Below are 25,414 nucleotides of genomic sequence, written 5' to 3' on the forward strand. Positions count from 1 at the left end.
TGCAAATAAAATAAAATGTAACACTTACCCCAATGGCTGTAGAATGAAATGGAGAGCATACACTCCTTGACAAGATCCCAAAAGACCAATGTGTCGATTAGAACAGAAACTTGCCTTAAATCTACAGGAAAATGAGTATTAGCAAGGGTAAAATACCCGTGCTTTTTGTGTCTCTCGCCGCAAACAATTTACGACGAGATGCAGTGAGCTCAGTCACATAACTAGAAAAACAATTATCCACCCTAGGTAATGTTGTACGCATGTACGACGAAAACAGTCAAATCACTCTACGGCAAAACCAAGTTATTTCTTGCCTTATTCTGTGACATATTTTAACTCCCTAAGCAGAAAGTCGTAATGTCTGTCAGATGACTGCTTATAGTGTCTTGTTGGTCAAAATGAAAATGATGCTGGTCTGATAAGCAATATATATATATAGATAATCTTGAAAATCTTGTTACAGTTACTAATGAATTGATGATCTTATCAATACTGGTTTTTCACCAAAATACTTTTTATGACATCTAGTTGGTCCTAAATGGAAGGGGCCTTGTGTGGTTGAGTGATATGAGGCACTTGTCTTTACAGATCACTGACATCCAACCTCTATCCAAGTGGGTTTAAGTCTCAGCTCAGCCAGTATAGGTATGTTGTGAGAAACCTTGCCAGTAGTTTCATGTAGGTCAGTGGTTCTACCCAGGTCCTTCCTCCACCAAACATACTGGCTGCCATGTATAGCCTGTCATGCACTGAAAATTGGTGAAAACCACAAACTAGATGGAAATGGTGTTGATCTCATATTCAGTACATCCACCATGCTGGTCATTTTGAAAATCATTTTATCATCCCTTGTACTGAATTGATGGACATTATCAACATGAGGTTTACACCAAAAGACTTCTTATAATGTCTAGCTGGTTTTGAATGAAAATGTGATGATCTTCTGTCTATTATGGCCATCTTATTATTGCTTAAGGTTATTAGAGATTGTTCCAACACTCAGCAGTTATAAAGAAGAAATGGTTTTATCTTGGATTCCAGGAAATTCTTTTTGACCAGTAAAGAATCAGTCCCATTGAGAACTATTTTTGTTATAGCTATTGCCTTTTTTGTCTTTTGGCTTAGAGCAGTGTCTGACACATTTTTGTGTAAGTGTGACTAGTCTCAGTTGCCATGCAACTTGGTAATTATAGTTGTCATTTGAAGATGTGCATGACTTCATCACAATTTGTTAACCTTGATCATTAACCAGAAAAGTTATGCAATTACCTGTCTGCAATCAATTGTCTCACACGTGTTGTTAGCTGTACTGGTCTTAGACCAGAAGCATTTATTGGATGGTCTATCATCTGCCCGTCCATTTCATATTGCTACTCCTCCTAAACTTCATAGAGGATTGCCAAGAAATTATACACACGCATTCATCTCAAGGTTTAGAACCTTGCTCCTAAATAAAGTGGTACTGTTCAGATGTCCAAAGTGGCCACCATAGCAGCTGTCTTGATCCTAAATTAAAATGGTGCTGATCTGATTTATAATATGACCACCATGGCAGCCATCTTAAAAATCCTGTTATCACTTCTTCTGAATGGAAAGTCTTATTCGAATCTGGTTTTATGATGTTTAGTTAAATGAAATGGGTCTGCTCAGACATCCAATAAGGCCACCACTAGGCCATCCTGAAAAATCATCACAACTCCTGATTGGATAATAATATCAATATTAGGGTTTTCCAAAATGAAAATGGTGCTGATCTGACATTCAATTTGGTCACTATGGCAGCCATATTTTAAATCTTTATATCGCTACACCTATTTAACAAAAAGTCATCTTGACATGGGGTTTTCATCAGAAGTCTTATGAAGTCTTGATGGTCATAAACTAACATGGTTCTGCACAGACATTCAGTATTGCCACCAGAGTAATTGAAAATGATGCTGAGCTGATATCCATTGTGGTGACCACAGCAGCCGTCTTAAAAATCATAACTGCTACTCTTAAATGAAAATCATATCGACATGGAGTTTTAACCATTAGTTGGTCTGAATGAAAACAGTGCCAATCTGACCTCAAATATGGCTGCCATGGTGGCCATGTTGAAAATCTTCCTGTTGCTACTCATCTATAATTGATGGTCTTACTGACATATTTTTTCACCAAAAGATTTCATATGATGTGTACTTGGTTCTAAAAGAAAACTGTGCCCTGTAGACATTCAGGATAACTGCGACAATGAACATATTGAAAATATTATCATTCATATTTCTGAATGGATTCTCACATTGGCATAGGGTTTTCACCAAAATCTTTGAATCAATATGTAGTTTGTCCCGAGTGAAAATGGTGCCTATCTTGCATCCATTATGACTGGCACAGTGACTTATTTTAAAAATATGAAAGATGGTTTCAACACTTGGCAGTTAAGAAGAAGAAAGGGTCTTATCTTGAATTCGTAGAACTTTCTTTTGGACAGGAGTGCATCATGGACTTTTGCTTTTGTCTGTCTTGTAGTTATGGTTTTTTTTAAAGTGTTTCTGTAACAGGTACTTTTTCTTTTCTTTTACAGATGAAGATGCACCTAATGTACCAGGTGATTTAGGAGCCCAATTTACAGAGATTTTTATTAAAAAGACAGATAATGTTACTTTGCTGCTCTCTTTATTGACGGTAGGTTTATTTTGTTGTATATAATACAGTGGTTTTTCCCTTATGATGCCATCCATTCTTTGATGAAGAGGTGGCCTCATAAGTCGGGGGGGGGAGCTTTCAAGGTATTATTTGCCACTTTGCTTCTGGGCAAGATGGTCTTCTATAGGGTCTCTTGAGATGGATTCACAAAGGATTTGTTTGTTATTTCCAAAGTATTGAAAAAAATTAATTTTCATGTCAGTTGTATTTTAGACAGATTACTTGTTGCGATAAGCTAATCAGTGCCATCATAAATTGCCTGCCCCATGGATTGTAATAATTCATCTCTTGACCTTTTCTGTAAGTTATATCTAGTAAATGATGATTTATTCCTTTTATTAAGGTAATTTTTATAATTGTACACTAGGATTTATATTAACTCTAAATGTCCTCTTCACTGTGAGCTTAGCACAGTACTTGTCAGATTTCACCCATATATGACACACTTTTGCTGACTCTAATTATCAGTAACTGTGAGCAGATTAAATATGTGACTGCATCAGAGGTTCAAGCTGGCATAAGATAATCATCTCACTTGTATAAGCGCTGTGAGGTGTTAGAATCATACTTTTGACATTGTTCTGTCTAGTCTGAAGAGAGATGAGTGAATTTTATGGCCATACAGTTGACCCAGGTTTATGAAAGAGCCTAGAAACTCTCCACAAGGATGCTGACAATGTCTCAGTTGCCAACTACCTCATGTCCAGGTCACTTTAGGCAGAAAGAAAACTAATTATGAAAAAGATCATGCAGTCTGTGCCAACAATGGTTTTCCACATAGTTGCAGCCATGCCATTGCCTACAGTGCCACAACCAGACTTAATCAACACTGAATGGACTACTGGACCAGTACTGACATGGTACAGAGGCCCACATGAACCAGTCGTTGATAACAAATCACCACATGCGGACACCTGGTACTGGCTATGGTGATCATTCCTAGGTAGCAGGCATTGGAATTTGGTACCAGATGTCAGCAGAGCCATGGACTTCTTCCACTTGAGCTCCAGCACAGTTTCATCCGTTATCTCTGTCACCAGGACTGGGTACATTGATATGTTTTCCTGGTATGCCCAGTTGTGGGTTTAAGATGGAGACAGTTTCTGGTACCCTGTCATGCCAGTTCCATCCCCAGTTCAGTCGTAGATGCCCCAGTGCATAGAAAACCATTGTATTTGGCAATAATTTCTCAAGTACCAGACCTATGAAGACATCGCAGACTGGCACAGGACAGGTTCATGACTGGTCCTGAATTTGTTGCAATCCAGTACCAACTGTGGTACACCAAGTACCATCTTGAACTTTTGATGGCACTCAGAATGTAAATAACAAGCAACCAGTGGATTGGACTATAATAGCAGGTGAAAAATGGTAACAGAGGTGAAGGGAAAAGAAAGATGCAAGTAATTTGAGAGGAAAATCGTGTTTATGATTATCACTTTGCTAACATGTTGAAGATATTCTGTGCTTTGAAAGTGTAGGGATGGGTACACTATATTTATTCTCATGGGACATTATTTTTTAGTAACGGTGTAGAGGTAATTACAGGCTTACTCAGAGATGTAAAATATAAGTTTGTTTCTTTTAAAGAATATTTGTATTATTCATTTGGGATGGTCCGCCTAGAATCAAACAAATTTTGCTTCCTTCTGTCATTTAACCAAGAAAAATATCACCCTTTAAAACAGTTAATATAGTCTGTTTACATATCTGATATCTTGCATTACTTTGAAAGATATCTTGTACTACTTTGAAAGGCAACTTTAAGACCCAAACATCAACAAGCATTTCTTTTCTCTCAGATGACTCCCATCAGCTTTCATCTACAAGACATACCGGTCTTCTACAGTGGAGTTACATCCATCAAAAGAGATCGTGCAGGCCTGGCAATGTCAAAACCTTTCTTTTTGTATATGGAATGGAAATCCATTTTCAACATGCAGCAGCTGTTTTGCAACATCACAGCAGTTGGATCTATGCTCACTCTGGGTCTTGATGGTATATTTCAGCAATCTGAGCATATTCTAGGCTACTGCATTGAGAACCTCACTTCAGACACGCCTGAAAGTCAGCCTCAGCACACTCTCCAGTGCCATAGCTTCCATTAATTTCCAGCTTGCAGAGAGTAATGAAGTAATGAATTCCTATCCATATCCACATTGCAAAACAGTCCATCCTGAAATTTCAAGTTTTCTCATCCAATCTTCTACAGCCAAATATACAATGGATCATCATGCATGGAGAAAATTTCTTGTGCAAATTATCAGAATGACCACTCTAAGTGGATGCAAGAGAACAAAATACTATAGGTAACATTTGTGTGAAAGACCTGAGCCTCCCAAGGCCAGAATGTTTGCCGAAGCTACAACTCCACTTAACACTGCTGACAAGACTTATCCAATGCAGGTAGAATGGAGTAAATGACCTTCCACACAAATGCCATATATACCCAGACAGACATTGCCTGGTTAGAGAGTGAGACCAAATTTACTGTCTTGATGCCTCATGAACCCTTGTGAGCATCCACCTTTTAAAATGAGAGTGAAACAGGAAATGTAAAATATCATGTAACAGTGTGACAAATAATCCAGCACCACCAGCAAAACCAATTAGATTTGGCCTATGAATATAGCAGCAAACTGCAGGATCATGGGGTCAGCGTAACAGTGTGACAGATAAGAAACCTAACACCATTAGCGAACAGCTGGTTAGATCTGGCCCATGGAAAGAACAGCAAAGCACTTGCTGCAGTGGTAATGCTTCGTCAGAACAAAATAAAGAGTGAATAAAAGACTATTAAAGGACCTGATCCATCAATCTCTTTGATACATTGGAAAGTTGAGAACCCCTTTCTACTGCATCGGCAACACCTGTAAGATTTCCATATTTTCACCACTTTTGTATATGACACCATAATACAACAAATTTTGGTGGTTTAAAGGCATATATTGATGAAATAGGTCTTTTACTTTAAGTGGTATGAACATGTATTGCATGCCTAAACTCAGTGCTTGTGACCTACTCAACATGGATTTTTTAACAGCACTGAATTAATGTTGACCAAAACTGCAGAAGCTTGAGTATCTTGTAAGTTTTGCTTGCTAACAATGTTGCCGTTCCGGTGGCCTTGTGGTCAGAGCGTCTGCCTCGGAAGCAGGAGGTTGTGGGTTCGGTCCCCTGCTGAGTTATACCAAATACTTATAAAAATGGTACTAACAGCTGCCTCGCTAGGCGCTCAGCATTAAGAGGTTGGTCAGCCTGGTGTCAGGATAATGTGACTGGGTGGGACATCATGCTACATGCCTGCAGCATGATGCCCCAGTGCTTGACATCACTATAAACTACCACACTGCAGACATCGTAGCGATATAACTGAAAAATTGTTAAAGCTACATTAAAAATCCAAATCACACAACATACACACTAACAGTGTTAGTTTTTCTTGGATCAGTGACCTTTATTGTAATGAACAGATGTATACATATTATGCAGTGAACTTTTCCTTCCCTTTTCTCCAGGAATATGACTTCCACATCCTGTGGCCAACAGTTCGCTTATTGACGGTGATTTTGACAAATAAGTGTAAGGATGTGCAGGACCTGATACTGGTTAGTCCCATGGGTGTCTCCAGACTGATGGATCTCCTGTCAGAGAGCAGAGAAATTATCAGGAATGATGTGAGTGCTGCTCTCTCTCTCTCTCTCTCACACACACACACACACACAAACACACACACACACTCTCTCTCTCTCTCTCTATCTCTCTTTCTTTCCATCAGTTCATATTTGTAAACACACAGGTCTGTTTTGTGTATTTACCTAACCGAACAAAATGCTTAAGTAACTTGCCATCTGATTCTGGTGTGTTAATGCTACAGAGAAAATAAATCATAACTAAAAGTGTGTTTGATGGCACAGAAAAGTGGGGTTTTTTAATGTGTAACTTTGAGTTTATTGTAAGGAAAAACAGTTCCAGATTCGTTGTCTTGGTACAGACACATCATTGAAGAAAATATAGACAGGTTCTGAATGTTTAAAAGTACTCATGCAGACACACAGTCTTAGTATTTCCATATGTATCTTATTCACTACCTACAATCCTTATGATGAGAGTCTTTTGGTATCTGTGATAATACGTATGCAAGGTGAACTTGGTAGGATAGTTGCTGCCAATTACTGATTGAAAGTTTTATAGCTGGTCAGCCAGAAAAAATAAGACCGAATTAGCATTTCACTTGCTCTGAAGTAGTATAGAAACACAGCAGATAAATATTATTAGTATTCAGTATGGAAATAAATAGTATCGGTATTCTGTATGGAAATAAATAGTATCAGTATTCAGTATGGAAATAAATAGTACTGGTATTCTGTATGGTTAGTTCTATTGTATCTGTATTCTGTATGGATAGTTCTGTTGTATCAAATTAATGGTATCAGGATATTTATCATATGAAACATTAATGGTTAAGTTTGATGTGAGTTTTAGCACTGTAAGACATGGTACAGTTTCACATGTCAATTAACACTTACAGTTATGTGTTTATTGTACACCTCATACATATCAGACAGAAAATGTAAATGAGGCAGTGGTATTTAATGTTTATTGTGAACGAGAGTTTAAATAGAGCACAGTGCAAAAAATTAACCAAAAAGTCTAAATTAGCATTGACCTACATTCCATTTGACTGAACTTGTAAACACTTTTGAGGCTTTATTTCTGATAAGACCTGAAATGTAAGTTTATGTCATGCAGATTTGTGATTATATTTAGTGAATTCCACAAATATTAATAAGTGGTCTTCGATTTGATTGGTTAAGCTTGTGAACACTTTTGATAATTCTTCTTACATAATCCTCTGGGGCCCCGAGTGGCTGGTGGTCTAAAGCTCTCGCAGTTACAGATCGCTGCCATCTCACCTCAGTCTGCATGGGTTTGAGTCTCTGGCTCAGCCAATGTGGGTACATGAGAAAGCTTTCTGGTAGCTTCTCATGGGTCGCTGGTTCTTTCCAGGGTTTTCCTGTTTCTTCCTTCGCCGTTTATTCTGCCATGTATAGCCTATCTTGTGCTAAAAAAAATGACATTAAACCCTATAACAACAACAGCATAATCCTATCATCTTCAACGTGGCATTAAATGATATTATAGAGTATGTCGACAAAAGGGTGTTGGTAGAGAAATCGGGCGTGTTCTAGTTTGAGTTTTCTCTACCAATACCATTTGAGTCCACAACACCAACCATATCACTGGTATCTCACCAGAGAATATGGTGTAATTGATTTATTGTATGAACATGTCTTCCTTTCCAATGTTTATATGATCAAGCCTCTTTTTTTCTGAGTCACATGTTTCTCTTATCTGCCTCTTTCCTGGCATGCTGGCTTCTTATTTTTTTAAATGTTGCATATCTATTAAGGTAAATGTGTAACTGTTCACATGGTCATTATTGTGTCTAACCAAAATTCATCTTTTGTACACGTTCCTTAGACTGTGCTGTGTCACATATTTTGAACCATTTTCATGCATAATCGGAACTTAAGAATGAAATTTGACTGCTACTTGATAACTTTACGCATCTGAAGGGAAACTTAAGGAAAACTGCCATTATTTCATATGTTGAAAGAAAATAGACTTGATGTACAAAACTTTCTACGAGTCCAACCTAAATATGCCAGGAAATATTACATTACTTTTTTTCTGGAACATGTTCATATTGTGTTAGAATGAGTTTTGAGGAATTTGTGCCTGCAAATTATTGCCAGAATAGGCAAGCAGATATATGGATGAGACTATTATGGTATATTTCTGCATTAAATCATGGAACATTGTTTAAGGTCTGTTCCAGTAAAACAATGCATGGGACCCAGGGAAGGCACTTTTAATGTAGCGTACTCACCCATAGATGCAAGTTAGAATTTTCTTTTCATTTTAATATGATCTCTGTGCAGTCAATGTACTGTGAAATATATTTTTTTAAAGCTGCCTTCCCTGGGTGCCATAAATGTTTACATAGAACAGCCCTATGAAAGTTATTTTTTTTAATTTCTTTATAGTTTTTTGCATTGGTCAAGTTTCAAACTTATAATCAAGGGGTTTGGGCTTTAGTACCTGCCTAGACTAGCTGCCTCTGCATGTTAGGGGGAAAATCATATAAATAACATTTCCTTAGTATGATATAGCCAATAATTTGTTTAAAGTGCTGCTAAAACCAGCTTAAACTAACACAATATATTTCCTAGAACAATGCAGTGCTTTTTTTCATTGTTGATTTTCAGGATAGCACAATAAAATATATTTTCAGTGTCCATTTTTTCATTTTATTCTTTGAATTGTTTTAAAAAATGTTGAACGGTGCATGCATTTACTTGACAGTTTTTTTAATTAGAAAGTGAGGAAGTAGCCCATAATAAGGATTATTTAGAATCACAGGTTTTGGGTTATGCAGAGTTCTTCCCCTTGCAGAATAATTTTAGAATACAAGATGCATAAATTTCAATAAAAGAAGGTATAAAATATAACAAAATTAAACATGATCTGTACTTTAAACTGAACCTGTGAGTAAAGTGCTATTGCAAAATTTGGTAGTCGATACATGCTGATCAAATAGTGGGAATTGAACCTGCAACCAGCTAGGACTTAATGGATGAAGCCCCAAGAGGGTAAGGACAGACCTAGGAATTACACTTACTGCAGAGGTAAATGTAAATTCTTTAATGATTGGTCTAGGAAAAATTTCTAAGTTATGAAACAGGAAAAAATGAGCTCCTAGCATATCTTACCTTTTCAGTTTCAGTATGTGTGAATTTGCATTCAGAAGCTGATAAGTGTCGGTTATCAGGGTGAGTGATATCAGGCTAACTTTGGCCTCTTGTATAAGAGATGTGCTTCAGTCTATCCCAGCTCCATGCACATCAGACTAATAAATACTTACCTTGATTTGAAGTTTTGGTTTTGGTATTCACTAGTTGGCAATTCAAGTAATTGAAGATTGCTCTGAAGTGATAAAGGAGGTGCATAGGTATGCATTCTGTGATTTAAGGAAAGAAAGGCAGGCATGCATGCACATGTTCCATATTTCATTTCTGACTGAATTCATGTGTCTTTTTCAGGCACTTCTGTTATTAATTCAACTTGTAAAAAACAACGCCAACATTCAGAAGATAGTGGCATTTGAGAATGCATTTGAAAGATTGCTGGAAATAATCACACAGGAAGGAAGTAGTGATGGAGGTAAAATTAAGTTCTGAATTTTTTTTCTCATTTTGATGTGTTCTGTTACCCTTTGAATATAAAAATTACATTAAAACTTTCTGAGTTTGCATTTTAACAGCATATCTATCTGTTCTAACTCTTCCTCAAAGCTGCAGCTCTTAACCTTAGTAGACTAAGTCAAGGCTAACTTAAGAGTAGGGATGTGACTCCCCCCCCCTCCATCTCATACCTGTTCACTTATGTATTATTATCAGGTAATGTATTTGAAGAAACCATTTTTGAAGTAATGCATTTTTTTTCTTCAAATAATATTTACCCAGCAGGGATCTTTAATTCATTGTATTTACTGTACATCTCCAAATGATCAAAGGTTTTGACTGGCACATACTGTGAGCAACTGGATATCAATCATAAAAATCATAAAATATTTCACTTGTAATTAATTACTGAATTGTCTTTGATTTGTTTATCCAGTTAAATGTCACATAAACACCTCCATGAAGTCAAATTTGAAGGTTATTAGGTGATACAAATAAATTCGGGTGTTGGTGACTAAACTTTCAGCTCCATAACGGTTGTAGCAAAGTCACCAAGTTGAATGAGGGTAGAGATTGTCAAGATGATTCTTTAGTGAAGTCATTTTCATAGACTGGCTACTCACCATTAGTCTTGTAAATGGGAATACAAGTTTTGCCTCTGGGACTTTACTAGACTTTGCAAAAATCAGTTCCACTCATTAAGTGTATTTTTAACAATGTGTCAGTACAGATTAGATCTTTAGAACAAAATACTTATAGCCTAGGCCATATTTAAATAGATAAAAAAATATACTAGTAACAACAACCAACCTTTATTTTCATTCTCCAAGACCAGTTTGAATACCAGAGCAAATAAAACTGTCCGAATTGACTGGAAATGCCCGTCAGTTAAATGTTACATATTTTCAGTGTAGTAGGTCTGCTTGTTAAATCAATTTTAAGACAGTAGAGAGTTAAAATCCTGTTGTTGGATAAAATGGTGTAATATATTTTTTCAAAAAATAATCATTTTTGTTAATAAATAGTTTGATAAAAATTTAGTTTAGTACAAAAGCAATGGTACTGAAACTAAAGCAACAACTAGTCTGGAACAGAAAATGACAACATTTTCCAGTACATTTAATAATAATTATTGTTTCTTGTTTGCAACTTTTTTATACCTCCTTTGAATGTCTGTATAATAATTTTCACAAATATCTGGCTGCCACAATAATATTCATGAAAAATGTCTGCCAAGAGTCATCAGAATTTCCGGATTCAGAATTTCCGGATATCTGTTACCCACTTATAATACAGGCCTTCCTCCCTAAGCCCGACCCCCATCCAAGCTCTTCGCCTGAAGCCCTTTCCACAGTCCATCTCTTTTGAAGAGCATGCATGTCCACTCCAGTAATATCTATGAATAATGGGATTGGTGAATCCATCAATCCAAGGAGAGATCACTCACGTCTGACTTGCATTGTGGTAAGCAGATGATGTGCTGGCACTTTTTGAATAAGCCATGAAATGTTAATGTTTTGTTTTCACTTTTGTGGTCTGGATTTTCAAGGTAGTGGAAGGAATTTCAGTGTATTACGATGAGGTTTGTGTTATCAAAGAAACATGCTTTACCATAAATGTTGGTTTCTGTTGATGTCTGCTAGAATTTTTCTTCTGTTTATTAGATTTTTTTTTTTTTTACAGGGATTGTGGTCGAAGACTGTTTACTTTTGTTATTAAACCTATTGAGAAATAATTCATCAAATCAGAATTTTTTCCGGGAAAGTAGCTGTATAAAGTACCTTACACCGTTTTTTGATGTGGATAATATTCAGCAGCAATCACAGGGAGGATGGTCAGCACAGAAAGTTACCAACATACATTTAATGTTGCAGGTAATACATCATCATTTTTTTTTCCTTTCCATTATAGGCAGAAATCCCATTATAGGATCAGGTAGTCGTGACTTAACTTTTATTAAAGTAGTGTAGATTTTTATTAAAGTAGTGTATTGAACCATACCAGCGTGGTAATTCATTGTCATTTGCCTCTGATTATGATGCTGTACATGATCTGCTTTTGCCAAAATGTCCCAGTCTGCTGCCATGAAATAGTATGAAGCCGACTGTGAGCTGTGTGAAGCTTATATATCAGATTCTAAGCAGAACATTCACATCCATGTCCACTACTTTATAAAAAAACTTAGTCATTCTCCATCTTTATGGGAATTCCACCTTATTACAAAAGTATATAATGGCTTGTCCAAGTTAGAATGTTGCAAAAGAAATTGGGAGCACAACACGAGAGTTTATTTTATTTTATGGAACATATCTTCAGTTGTTTGATGAATATTTGAAATAGTTAATGAACAAGTTCAGTAGAAACTCATTATTTGTCAACAGGTTAATAAGAAAAGCTTCCCTTTTCTTTTTTCCCTTTCTTCAGTTGGTGAGAACCTTGGTGTCTCCAAACAATCCACAACAGTTAACATCCACTTGTCAGAAAAATATGCATTCTTGTGGTAAGTTATCATAGATTTTTAGCTTGACTTTCATGGACAGATAATACTTGTATATTCTTATTTGAGAATAGCAGGAAACATTGGCTGATACATAGTTATTAGGGCCTACTTGACAAAGTCAGCAGAGCTCTATTATAATTACTATTTCAGTCCATTCAGCTGTGTGTCAGCAAGTTACCATGTTTTTCTGATAATGTTTGGAATTTAACCAGATTTGTTATCCACACTTTAGATTGATGAGACCTCAAAAGATTTCCAGTTGTCTATCGTGTAGATGAGGAATGGTCCCTGGTTGTCAGTTACCCAAACTTGCTTGGATTTCTTTCCCCAAATATTTGAGGAAATATAATGTTTATTCTAATTATTTTGATAAACAATATTCAACTAATTCAAGCATCTGGAATTGGAGGAATGGGTACACCATTTATTCCATTAAAAACTTGTTACTGATCATTCGGCATTGGCTGCCAAGATTCCCAAAGGTTACTGCAAAGATTCCTGATATGTATACCCATGTGTTGAAATCTCTGATAAGGCAGGTATGAATCGAGAAATGTTTCAGCACTTAACTGCATCTGTAGAGGTGAAGGTAAATCAGTATCATTGTGTCCAAATAGCTACTGCCCAAAAACCTACATACAAACAATGCTGATTGGCCATCAGATATGGCCAGTAACTAAAAGCAGAAAATACTGTACTGGCCAATTTACATTTTGAAAGCAAGGGAAGTAATCTAGGATGAGGACTATTGAGATTAGAAATTTTGAATCTTGTGAATGCAACTTTTTTCATAGTTTTATGACATCACCATGAAAATTTGTAAATATTGTGGTCATCATGGAATATGCTCATACGTAAAAATCACTTTCCACCTGGGTTTTTTTGTTGAGCTCATTGCAGTGTATCTATCCAGCACACAATTTTGTTTTCACGAGTCCATCACTTTTTTATGTAAAGCCATGACATGTGGAAAATACTATGGTCATCAACTGAATATGCCAATATCATCAAGTCACTTTCCTTGTAATATTTTTATAAGAGTTATTCCTCTTTTTGACTTGCAGCTGAATGCAGTGTGTGACAAAATCTTGTGAATGCAACTTGTCTCATTTTTCGGAAGATGACCGTGAAACTTAGTATAGATTATGGTCAACATCTAAATATGGGCATATCAACAAATCACTGCGCTCCTACCATTTATTGTTATTGTCCTTTTATTTTACAGAATCTATTGAATGCAACTAGTTTAAATGTTTTTATGTATTGCTGTGAATCTTTGTACATATTCATCATATGAAGGTTCACTTTTCAACAAATCTTTGTGCTTTTACATTTTTTGTTGGAGAGTTATCACCTTCATGGACTTTCAGCTGGATATAATGTATGACTCGTAAAGTTTTGAAAATTTATGTATGGTAGCTTTTAGAGTAATGAAACTTGATGTGTGCATCCATTCTGATAAATACTAATAAAGGATTTTAGTCGTTTAGCTAACCTGTCTGTTCTTATTGTATATTAAGGCTTTGATATGTTATTTGTTTTGTCTGGGTCACTTTGACTTGATTTACATCCCAAACAAGGGTATATATTTAGTGCCTTTTTTCAAATTCTCATTTTTTGTTGTGGTATTGTAGACTCCCTTTGCAGGAAAAAGAACAATTAAAGTATCATTGTCTTAGCATGTTCCAAGTCATGCTTAATATCTTCACTTTTAGTTGATAGTAAAATTTCTGCAGAAAAGCCAAAAGAGGCTGAACTGTTTGTATTGATTTTGCTCATGAAGTATGTTAAATTGGAAAATAAGAACAAAAATCCTGAGTGGTTGTTTATGTATATTTTAGGTTTATTACAACAGTTATGTGCGATATTGATGGCTAGTGGTGTGCCAGCAGATGTTCTTACTGAGGTAAGTTGTACTTGTGTAATTAAGTGCCCATGTGTTGCGGAATATGCATATCTCACATGAGCAAACAGTGCCACACATACAGCTGTCATGGGGTACCTGCCCATTGACATAAACAGGGGTAATCAAATGAGCAACTGGGTACCTGTTTAATATTTTTTCAAAAACAAACTAAAATTTTCCAAGTTCAGACTAAAGACATCAGGAGCAAGCAAGACACAGAATAATGATTATGGTTCGAGACTCATGTCACATGACAAATGGCTGCTGCACATTTATCCATCATTATAACACCATCTAATTTCCTTATTTTCTGTTTATAGTAACTGTACATGAAACAGTTTCAAGAAAACAAACAGATTTCTTAAATGCTAAACTTTCTGTTAGTAAAAGCCCATGTGTTGTGGAATGTGCATATCTCACATGAGCAAACTGCCACGTATGCATTTTGTCATTCAGTGCACAGGTGTTGTGGATTAGGTATATCACATGAGAAAACTGTGCCACACATGCATTGTGTCAGTAACTGCCCATGTGTCATGGAATATGCATGTCTTTCACATGGGCACACCAGGCCACACATGCATTTTGTCATTAGGTGCTCTTGTTTTGTGAAATAGGCATATCTCACATGGGCAAGCCACATCACAAATACTTTGTGTCTGTAAGTGCCCATATACTGTGGAAGATGCACATCTCACATGGGCAAACTGCCACACATGCATTGTGTCATTAAGTACTCAGGTGTTGTGGAATATGAATATCTCATGAGCATACCATGCCACACATTATCTTAATAAGTGCCCATGAGTTGTGGAATATGCATATCTCACATGGGTAAAATGTGCCACAAATACATTGTGTCAGTAAGTTCCTGTGTGTTGTGGAATAGCCATATCTCACATGGGCACTCAGCATCACTCATGCATTTTGTCAATAAGTGCCTATCATTTATGCAGTAGGCATATCTCACATGGGCAGTGTGTGTTGTGAGCATTTATGTATAATAATTCAGGAGTGCCAAAAATTCAGGAACCCAAGTGTGAACAACAACATGGACATAATTATATTTGATTAATATGCAATTTTTATTTTTTTAAGTATAACATTTTTTGTTTGTGGGCAGTGATGATTTTGCATGATTATATTAGTTGATCAACAAAATAAATAGTTTTGCGAGTTCTCTTTACATCAGGCAAATAAATGCCAGTTATAAATTGGTTAAAATATAAATGAACCATGATGTTTAAGTGGGTAAAATATCAGAGCACCAGTTACGACATCTTTCAACAAAATTTGCATTTAGAGTATACTGCTTAGTGTATCATTGTAAAATAAATACGAAAATTTTATTATCTGCTATAACAATTATGGCCAAAAGTTCATAATTTTTTGTAATTTCGTGAAATTTTTGTATGTAAAAAAAAAAACAAATGTTTCTGTTTTGTTTAATAAGAATGCTTTGTATGTTTGCCTTCTCAAAATATATGGTAAAAATACAGCTACAACTGAAGATAGTATCTAGAATAACCTCTGACATTTCTTCTGTCTTAACAAACCCAATCTTTTGTACTGGTACATATCTTATTTGCTTTCATTTATACAATGAATTAAAAGTTCTAGAGATCTCAGTAACATATTCACTTTTATATGTAAGCACTGTTCATGCCATGCTTTGACTAACAGTAGTGAGCAAACGTTAGCCAGTCAGTCTCTAAATAGAAAGAGCAGGGAGTATTCTTGTTCTTTAACCCATATCAAAATATTACATAAACGTGACACCATTGTCCTAAACATTTTCCAATAAAACAGACTTTCATGTCTTTTAAAGATAGCTGCCAAGTGTCCCGTTTTTTTCCGTATTTGTCTTGTATTTTGGACCTGAATATGGGTGTACATTTTTCTTGCAAATTTTTTTTTTTTATTATTTAAAAAAAAAAATTCGTGCAATTTTCTGATGAGAATGGGCACTTGGTTCTATTCTGATAGAAATGTATCGCATGTGTATAGGAAAACAGTTCTAAAATATGATTGGTTCATTCAATATTGAAGCTACCATGCCTGTCCTTATCTGCCGAATTGGATTTTGCAAACAGCTGTTGCTATCACTGTATCTCATCTTCCTAATATTCAGGTTCTAATCTTGTTGAATAGGAAAGCAGAATGTTCAGAATTTTCTCCAGGAAAGACAAGAAAACAGAAATGGAAGGACAATTGTGCTGTCTTGTTTAGATTTACGAAACCATCTAGTAAAGGAGAAAACTTTACACTTTGCCAGTTGTGTAATGTTTTCAACTATTGGGCATGGAGGCCATGAAATATAAGAGCATGAAAAAGCTAATAAACATCAGCTTGCCACTTCTTTATCAACAACTCAGTCTTAACTTATGACATATATAAAAACCAGAGATAACCTTTATGTAATTCGATCAAAATTCAGTTTATTCAATTTCTTTTAGAAATGAACCATCTTCTTTCAGTTACTAGTGTTGCTGGTGATTCATTTCGCACACGTTCCCCAGACGCAAATGCAAAGGATTACTCGTGTGAAAAAAAAACAAAAACAGTTCAGTAAGAAAATCACACAGAATTCAGATCATTAATGAGGGGCCCCGAGTGGCCAAGTGGTCTAAAGCACTCTTCGTTACGGATCACTGCCATCTCACCTTTGTCTGCGTGGGTTCGAGTCTAGGATTCGGCCAATGTGGGTATGTGAGAAAGCTTGCCAGTAGCATCTCGTGGGTTGGTGGTTCTTTCCGGGCTTTTCCCGGGTTCTTCCTCCACCATTAATACTGGCCGCCATGCATAGCCTATCATGTGCTGAGAAATGGCGTTAAACCCCACAACAACAACAACAACAACAGATCATTAATGAAAGATAGTACATTGGAATCGATAATGATTATTTTAAAAAACTGAGTTGTGGAAAAGGCTCCTTTAAACAGCCTGTGTCTGTGTGTTGCACTCTTGCACCTTCTAAATGGGCACCTGAATGGAACAGGGTGCCCATTCAGAAGGTACAAGAGTGCAGCAACATGCATCTTTGACATTAAATAATTAAGGAAGGCACTGTCCTACTTTACTGATAGTAGTAGAGGTTGTAAATAGTTACTTATGCATTAAAATTTAAAAAATAAGTATTTGTTCCTGAAAATCTGTATGTTTGTCATAAGCAGTTAGTATTTTTGTACTCTGAGCTGGCAGCTATGATTAAAAAACATAATCAAAATATGTGATCTGCTCCTCTTGATTTTTCCCCTTGTTATGTGGCACATAAACCCTTTTCACAATCCTCATTAGTGGTCTCCAGAACAGTTCACTGTAGGTTAGAAAGAGAATTGTTGCTAGTAGTAGAAAATACAAGACCTACCTATTGTCCATTGCTAAAATAAAATCGCTAAATTTCATGTCCACTAAATAGCTACTTTATGGTACCCCAGCAGACCATCATGTGGCCATGACAGCTTTCCTATGACATTTAAATATTTTTTTTTGTAATTCACCAATGAAATTTAAAAAAGAAAAGATACTTTGGTATGTAATTGTCCCATATATATAACCATCTCTTTAAAATAAATGTATACTTGCTTTTCAGACAATAAATACAGTATCAGAAGTTATTAGAGGGAGCCAACAGAATCAGGAATATTTTGCTTCAGTCATGGCACCATCCAATCCTCCGCGGTATGGTAATGTTTTTCATTAAATACTTGAACTTATATTGATTAAGTTATAGATAATTCTGAACCGAATGAAATTACACCATCATGCTGTATCCATGTGCCAAACCCTGGATTATCATGAAAAGTTCTCAGTAAAATTTCTCTATTACTGCATACTTTGCCAGGTTCAGTATTTATACTTATTTAGACTAGCATAACAACTCGGTTTATATCTCGGTGTCCAAGCTTGAATTTACATAGATCATAATTATATATGGTACCTCAAAGCGTTATCAACTGCAGATTACCTTGACAAAATTGCAATGAGTCATTGAAACATTAATATTCATAAAAAAGTATCAGCTACTGTGTTTGAAGATGAGGAACAAAACAAAAAACCAAGTTTACTTTCCAAAGAAAGGTAAATTGCAAATATACTTAGACTGTGCATTGAAATTAGGATTAGTACATCAAAGATTTAGTCTGCATTGATTGCCTTGAAAACACCGTGTTGACAGTAAGTATCACTATTACTGTAATACAGTATTTTGCCAAATTTGAAAGTATTCATGACAAAGTAAATTCCACTTGAGTCACAGAACACATTCTTCATAACAGTGTAAAATGAAATTCGTTTATTAACATGAGTAGTCAAAGATCAGGACTATTTTGTGTACAGTAGTCACAAAGCAATGAATTTTATATTTCACAAGGACTTAATGTGTTGCATCTAGGCAGAGTGAGTGCCATGATTCTTTTGTCAGATTGACATGATGAAAAAACTCTTTTTCTCTTCTACCACATAATGTGCACCCCCTCCTGCAAATAAGAAAAACAGTTACAACAAGTGCTCGTCATACATACCAAAGTATGTTAGATTGAGTTATTTGATTTACATTGTTCACAAGAAAATAGCATGTTTTTGCAGTATTTTTAGTGTGACTGATTTCAGACCAGCTATAGTTGTGTTGCTGATGTCCATGGTGAATGAGAAGCAGCCATTTAGCCTCCGGTGTGCAGTCTTATACTGTTTCCAGTCCTTCCTGTACAGGAATGAAGTGGGGCAATCACAGATTGTGCAGACACTTCTTCCTACATCAGTAGATGGTGAGATATTTAGCATAGCTATCTGAATTAAGAGAACATACTCAACTAAAATTTATTAATGTCATAACTGTGTGTGTTTGTTAGATCACTTGACTGTAGAAGTGAATTTATGATATCGTCCTGCATTGTTGTCATTTATCCTGCATCCATACATCCTGCATCTGTCTCAGCAATTGCTTTGTAACACTCTGGAGTACATTTTTCTGATCCAGTTTAAGTCATATTTGAAACATGGGTTTAAATCATTTTGATACTGAGTAAGATCCAGGCATACATCTCATCAGCTATCCTTGTTACCATTCTCAGGCCACATTTCTTATCTAATTTGTATCATACTTGGAATATATGCTTATGCCATTATGGTCTTGAAAGATTTTATTGTTCCAAATATCCATCGGTGTGGTGAAAGCAGTATTAGAAGCATAGTTTATACATCAGTAATTACCTTGATCTTGCATCTAATTCATACTTGCCAACCATTACACTTTTGGCATAATCATTACACTTTTTTTCTTCCCATCAACTTATATCTTAGGTATGACTATATGGATTACACTTTTTGATTCATTTTATTGATAAGCTACTTTGTGAACCAGTCTATGCTTTTAAAGAAAATGGCACCAGGTGTTAAGTGAAATGCTTTACATTGTGAGTTGTTGATGCTATACAATGGAAAATGTTAGAGCAGATGGATCTTTTCAAACTTCAAAACATGTCAGATCAGAAAAAAGGACAAATCAACACCACTTTACAAACATTAAAAGAAGAATATGAGAGTAATGTAATACAGCACTCTAAGTACCTGACAATGATCATTGCAACATTCCAGATCATGATCATTCAGTGAAAGTTTCACACGTAGACTAGTTAAAGTGAGTGCTATATGTAAATAATTTTTCAGTATACTCTGTGTTTGTATTCTGGTTCTAATCCATATGGATTTGTCCCTTTGTGCCAAGAATTTTGAACAGCTGCAGAACCAGGTTAGTCATAATGTATCTTATTCATACTTGCTGTAAATTGTAATTCTGGCATGTAATATATAGATTACACTTTTTATCCCCAAATTAAATTTTTTTTTTTTTTCCACTTATAATAGTTATAATTACGTTTATGCCATTCGGGATGGCATGTATGCTAATTGGCTGACATTGCTGATTGCATGATTTCAGGTTGTGAAGAGTCCTCTGTAAACATTCAGAATCTTACCAAAAATAATTTTACAAAATGGGATACATGAATTTAAATAAATCTTAAAAGAAATTAGGAAAATAATATCCCATTGGGATCAAATTTAATAATCTGTATTTTAAAGCTGACGAAAAAAAATTCAGTTAAAAATAAAAACAAAAAATTAAAGCACAGTCTTAACTAATACATTGCATATAATGTTGGGAATTAATTTCTCACATAAAAATAAAAAACAAATAGTTCTTAGTAAAATAATTTATATATATAGTGTTGAGAATGAATTGAAAACGGCTAGATTTTGTTTAACATCACTGCCCTGCAGAACTTTAGTCATCAACACCTTGAGATTTTATTGCTATTGAAAATGCCTGCAATATTTGTTGTTTTATGTTGTATAGTCATTATTTTATTGCATTTCATGCAGCAAATGGTCTTAGTTGCATATTATTTTAGATCTTTAGTATGTTTGGTCTTTATTAAAAACTAAAAACCAATATGTTTTTGAACCACTTCCAAATGAATTATTGTCATTACCCCTAACTATACAAATCCTTCTATTTTCTGGACACAAAGCCTAGACATTTTCTGACCAATGAACAGAATTTTTTTAAATGGCAATTTCCTGAGTTTTTTAATGCTGTGACTAGACTGCATTTCATTTGCTCACTTAGATGTTTACTATTTCTCCTTATATTGTTTAGTTCCTTCTGGACAGAGACTAAACAGCATCATTCAACAATGGCTGCCTTTGCATGCTGTTTGCTAATCATAGTTGCTTCAAATTTGTAGCAAGTTATATCGGACAAATGCAAATTATTTAAGTAAATATATGCAGTGTGTATATGTATCATAAAATATTGTGTTGCTGAGTAATACTAACAAAATCTTTTCTTAAAGGAGTGAAATTGGGTCATACAACCATGGTTCATGTTTGGAGGAAAAATGAGTTTTGAAAAATGACTCTACTCCTACTAGCCAATCCAGTTTTTTTTTATATCATGAAAGTGGAAACACATTTTGTTAGACCTAATAGACAGTGTGGCAACTAAGTGCTTGAAACTTACCTTTCCACTAGATAGTTCAGCTTAAGTACGAATTTGTTTTTACAAGTTTACATAGTCAGTTGCATTACTGAGCGATTGGGCCTCTTCTTTTTCTGTCAGAATCTTGTTTTAAATCATTTATCCTTATTGAAAACAGTTTTGTCCTAAAAAAATACATTGATGACATTGAAGATCCTGCACTAAATCGAATATGCCTGTTAAAAGGACTATATATGATAGTGCACCATCAGATTGCTCTAACTTACATTGAATTTATTTAGCTCACTGGACTGTAAAGCCATGTGAACTTATTCTATTGTCATGTCTCTGTCTTGCTTCACCCATTGTTTTTGGGTGCTAACTTGTACAGTTTTGATCTTCACCAAAACCACCTAACAGATGTTGACTAAATATCAGAGTTAACATTTAGGCATTAGGTTTCTCAAAGTTGTGAAAATATTGCTGATCCACCATCAAATTTGGATGCCATTACTAAAAATATAAAGACCGTAAAGTCAATTTTTATCAAACAAATGCTCAACAAAATTTAACTTAATTTTAATGCAAAGCATGCTGATGTAAAGCCATTCTTTTTTCTTTAAGAAATGATGCCAATCCGTTATCAAATATGTTGTTGTAGGGTTTTACGCCATTTTTCAGCACATGATAGGCTATACATGGCAACCAGTATTAATGGTGGAGGAATAACCTGGGAAAACCCCGGAAAGAACCACCGACCCACGAGAAGCTACTGGCAAGCTTTCTCACATACCCACATTGTCTGAATCCGAGACTCGAACCCACACAGACAGAGGTGAGATGGCAATGATCTGTAACGGAGAGCGCTTTAGACCACTCAGCCACTCAGGGCCCCCTGTTATCAAATATGATATGCTACTGTTAGGAAAATTTGAGAAACTTTCAAATGAATGCTTCTGAAAATTGCTTTTGAGAATTTAACTGAGCATGAAGGCTATTGATTTTTTTTTTACAGATGATGCCAGTCTGTCATAAAGCCACGGTTAGTAAAGAAAAACAAAACTTTCGAGATGCAAGTTTTCAGGTTGATTTCCAGCTTTTAGACATTGCCAGCCAGATTTATGGAATTTTCAGTTTTGTTTTGTAATATTTGAACAAATTCTGTTCTTAGCTTTCTACATTCGGGTTTTTCATTAGATGTAACCATGACCACTCCAATGGCCTAATGGTTAGAGCATCCACCTCGGATGTAGGAGGCTGAGGATTCAAACCCCGGCTGAGTCATACAAAAGACTTAAAAAATGGTACTAACAGCTGCCTCACTAGGTGCTCAGCATTAAGACGTTAGTGTTAGGACTGGTTGGCCTGGTGTCAGGATAATATGACTGGATGGGACATCATGCTGTATGTCTTTGGCATGATGCTCCAGTGCTAGACATCACTATAAACTGTCACACTGCAGACATCGTAGCGATATGACTGAAAAATTGTTAAAGCTACGTTAAAAATCTAAATCACACACACACACAGAAGTAACCATTATAATTGCAGTATTTATAAACTACACATTGCTTGGTCCGAACAATGATTGACATTTTTTAGTTGTTTCAGGCAATGAAAAATAGCATATTAAGTAACTTATCCAGTGTATTTGTCTTGGTGTAATGGACAAATCAGCTGTGAATCTGCATTTTGGATAATGTTAAAAATGAGTGTATTAGATTGCAGTGCAGATAACAGATGACTCAAAAAGGGATTTCAAAAACAACTTTAATTGGAAATGGCTGCAGGAAATGGACTGTAATGGGAGATTTATGTCAGACTACATTCAAAATATAAACATCCCAGGATGAGTGATGTGCACTGTATGCAACAACAAGATTATGTGTGGGTCATCAGAATGATAAAAAAAATTATGGACAGAAAATGTGGTAAAAATAAGAGAATAAAGATAAACTAGTACAAGAAATATTTATTCAGGAGCAAACAAAGACGATTATTATAAGAAATGTTCACAAAAGAGACTTGTGGGACAAAAGAAAAAGAAGTTACAATATAACAGTGCTATGTTTAAATGTGTATGCATTACTGCAGATTAGTTCTTTATTTTGTCTACTTTGTTACTAAATGTAACTGTTTTATCTCTGTAATTGTTGGTTTAGAAAAGCAATTATTGTAAGGTAACAAGCATGATATCGCGGTATAAATAAAATACTTCCCCCTCGAAAGTGGTTTCTCTGTAGACTCTAAATACAATCCATGAAAGTGCTAAAATTTCTTTCAGGCCATCTAGATCCCATTAGCCAAGGCCCCATGACTCCTGACCTCTTGAGGGAGAGTGATTGACTTTCAGGTTTTTTCATTTCAGGTCATTTATATCTCTGACACTTAAAAAAACTTTTTTTATATAAAAAAAATAGTCAATACATTTTGACCAATTTGACAGCATTATGTTATGAAGGCCTTTCAGTTTTTTGCAAATAATGCTGCTTCACAATCAAACATGGTCACTGTTACTAAAAAGAGAAAAAATTAAAACAACTTCAGCAAAATATGAATGAATTTTAACAGAATTTGACTAAAAATTGACAGTATCCTGATAGGAAGGCGTTTTAAGTTTGAACAAATAATGCTTATCTGTCATCACATATAGCAGCCATTACTAAAAATAGAAAATCCTTATAAACAAATTCTTTTAAAAACAACTCATCAAAATTTGACAATGTATCCCATTGTAAAGGCCTTCAAAATTTGTTCAAATAATGAAACTCTTTCATCAGATCTGGCTGCCATTACTAATTAAAGTATAAACCATTAATGACTTTTTCTGTACATCAACTTGGCAGAATTTGACCAAATTCAACATAAGACTCATAACCCAAGAGTCATGGGTTTCATAACCCCCATAATCCAGCCCTCTTAGCTCCATTTTCCCTGACATAATGTAGCCAATATTATGCTGCAAATGCCATAAAACACCAACTAACCAGCCTGCTAATCCAGATTTCTTGACCAACTGCTCTTGTATTGAACTGGTAGACAAATGTCAGCCAGTCACATTTAGGTCTGTTGTTTTATAGTCCACATAGCTATGCATAACCTTAGCTGTAAGACTGACCTACACGCTTATATTGCAGCCAACACCATATCAGCTGGTCAGTTATTGTGTGGAGGCCTGTTCAGTCCGGACTCTCTGTCTAACTGGTTTGCAGCAGTGGCACTGCTTCATGCAATCCTGGGTAATAGTACACAGAAGGAGCAGCTGCTACGAGTGCAGCTTGCCACCAGTTTGGGAAATCCTCCAGTCACACTGCTTCAGCAGTGCTGTAATATACTTGCACAGGTAACATAATATTTTAATTTCAAAGTTTGTTGGATTTTTTTCAACCAAAAAAAAAGATATCTTCATGCCCTGGAGGGCAAATTGTATGTCACCTGTTTGGTCATTTGTAATAGTAGTATGAATTTTACATTTTTTACGTTTAATAGGTGGCATATTAAGAAACAAACCAGCAGCAGAGCACCAATGTCATAACCCAGGATTCTCTAACCTAAAATGTATTAATTGGGGCCCTGAGTGGCCAAGTGGTCTAAAGCGCTCACCGTTCCAGATCACTGCCATCTCACCACTGTCTGCGTGGGTTCGAGTCCAAGGCTCAGCTGGCGTGGGTACGTGGGAAAGCCTGCCATTAGCTTCTCGTGGGTCGGTGGTTCTTCCCTGGGTTTGCCAGGGTTCTTCCTCCACCAGTTATACTGGCCGCTATGTATAGCCTATCTTGTGCTGAAAAATGGCGTTAAACCCTAGAACAACAACAACAAATGTATTAATTTCCACTTGCCAATATCCACCAAGTCTCCCAACCCATCTCATATTCCCAAGTTCTGCCTCCAGTGTTTAAAGCAGCATGACATGATTCTGTGTCTCTTAATGAAGAATAATGACAACTATTTTACAAATATGTAAAACGAGTTTTGAAGCAAAGGGGGATCGAAGAGGTCACTACCCATTAGGTAGTTGTGATAGCATGGAAATAAGCTTGGGTGGTTTCCAGTAAATAATTGTCATGCACATGTGAGCATACTAGTGAAAAGGT

General features: G+C 35.7%; 1 protein-coding gene across 1 annotated transcript in view; it reads left to right on the forward strand.

The window, feature by feature from the left end:
• LOC149803574 (general vesicular transport factor p115-like) overlaps positions 1-25,414 on the forward strand; it is an 88,364-nt gene that overhangs the window by 18,160 nt on the left and 44,790 nt on the right. The window contains exons 5-13 of the mRNA XM_089953315.1: positions 2,567-2,667; positions 6,207-6,365; positions 9,795-9,915; positions 11,619-11,809; positions 12,360-12,435; positions 14,277-14,341; positions 17,934-18,022; positions 18,953-19,107; positions 24,458-24,663. Coding sequence (XP_089809441.1) covers positions 2,567-2,667; positions 6,207-6,365; positions 9,795-9,915; positions 11,619-11,809; positions 12,360-12,435; positions 14,277-14,341; positions 17,934-18,022; positions 18,953-19,107; positions 24,458-24,663 — 1,163 coding nt within the window. The remainder of the gene's footprint in view (positions 1-2,566; positions 2,668-6,206; positions 6,366-9,794; positions 9,916-11,618; positions 11,810-12,359; positions 12,436-14,276; positions 14,342-17,933; positions 18,023-18,952; positions 19,108-24,457; positions 24,664-25,414) is intronic.

The sequence above is a fragment of the Sinohyriopsis cumingii genome, chromosome 3 (assembly GCF_028554795.1).
Source record: "Sinohyriopsis cumingii isolate HCF-2022 chromosome 3, ASM2855479v2, whole genome shotgun sequence".
Lineage (NCBI taxonomy): Eukaryota > Metazoa > Mollusca > Bivalvia > Unionida > Unionidae > Sinohyriopsis > Sinohyriopsis cumingii.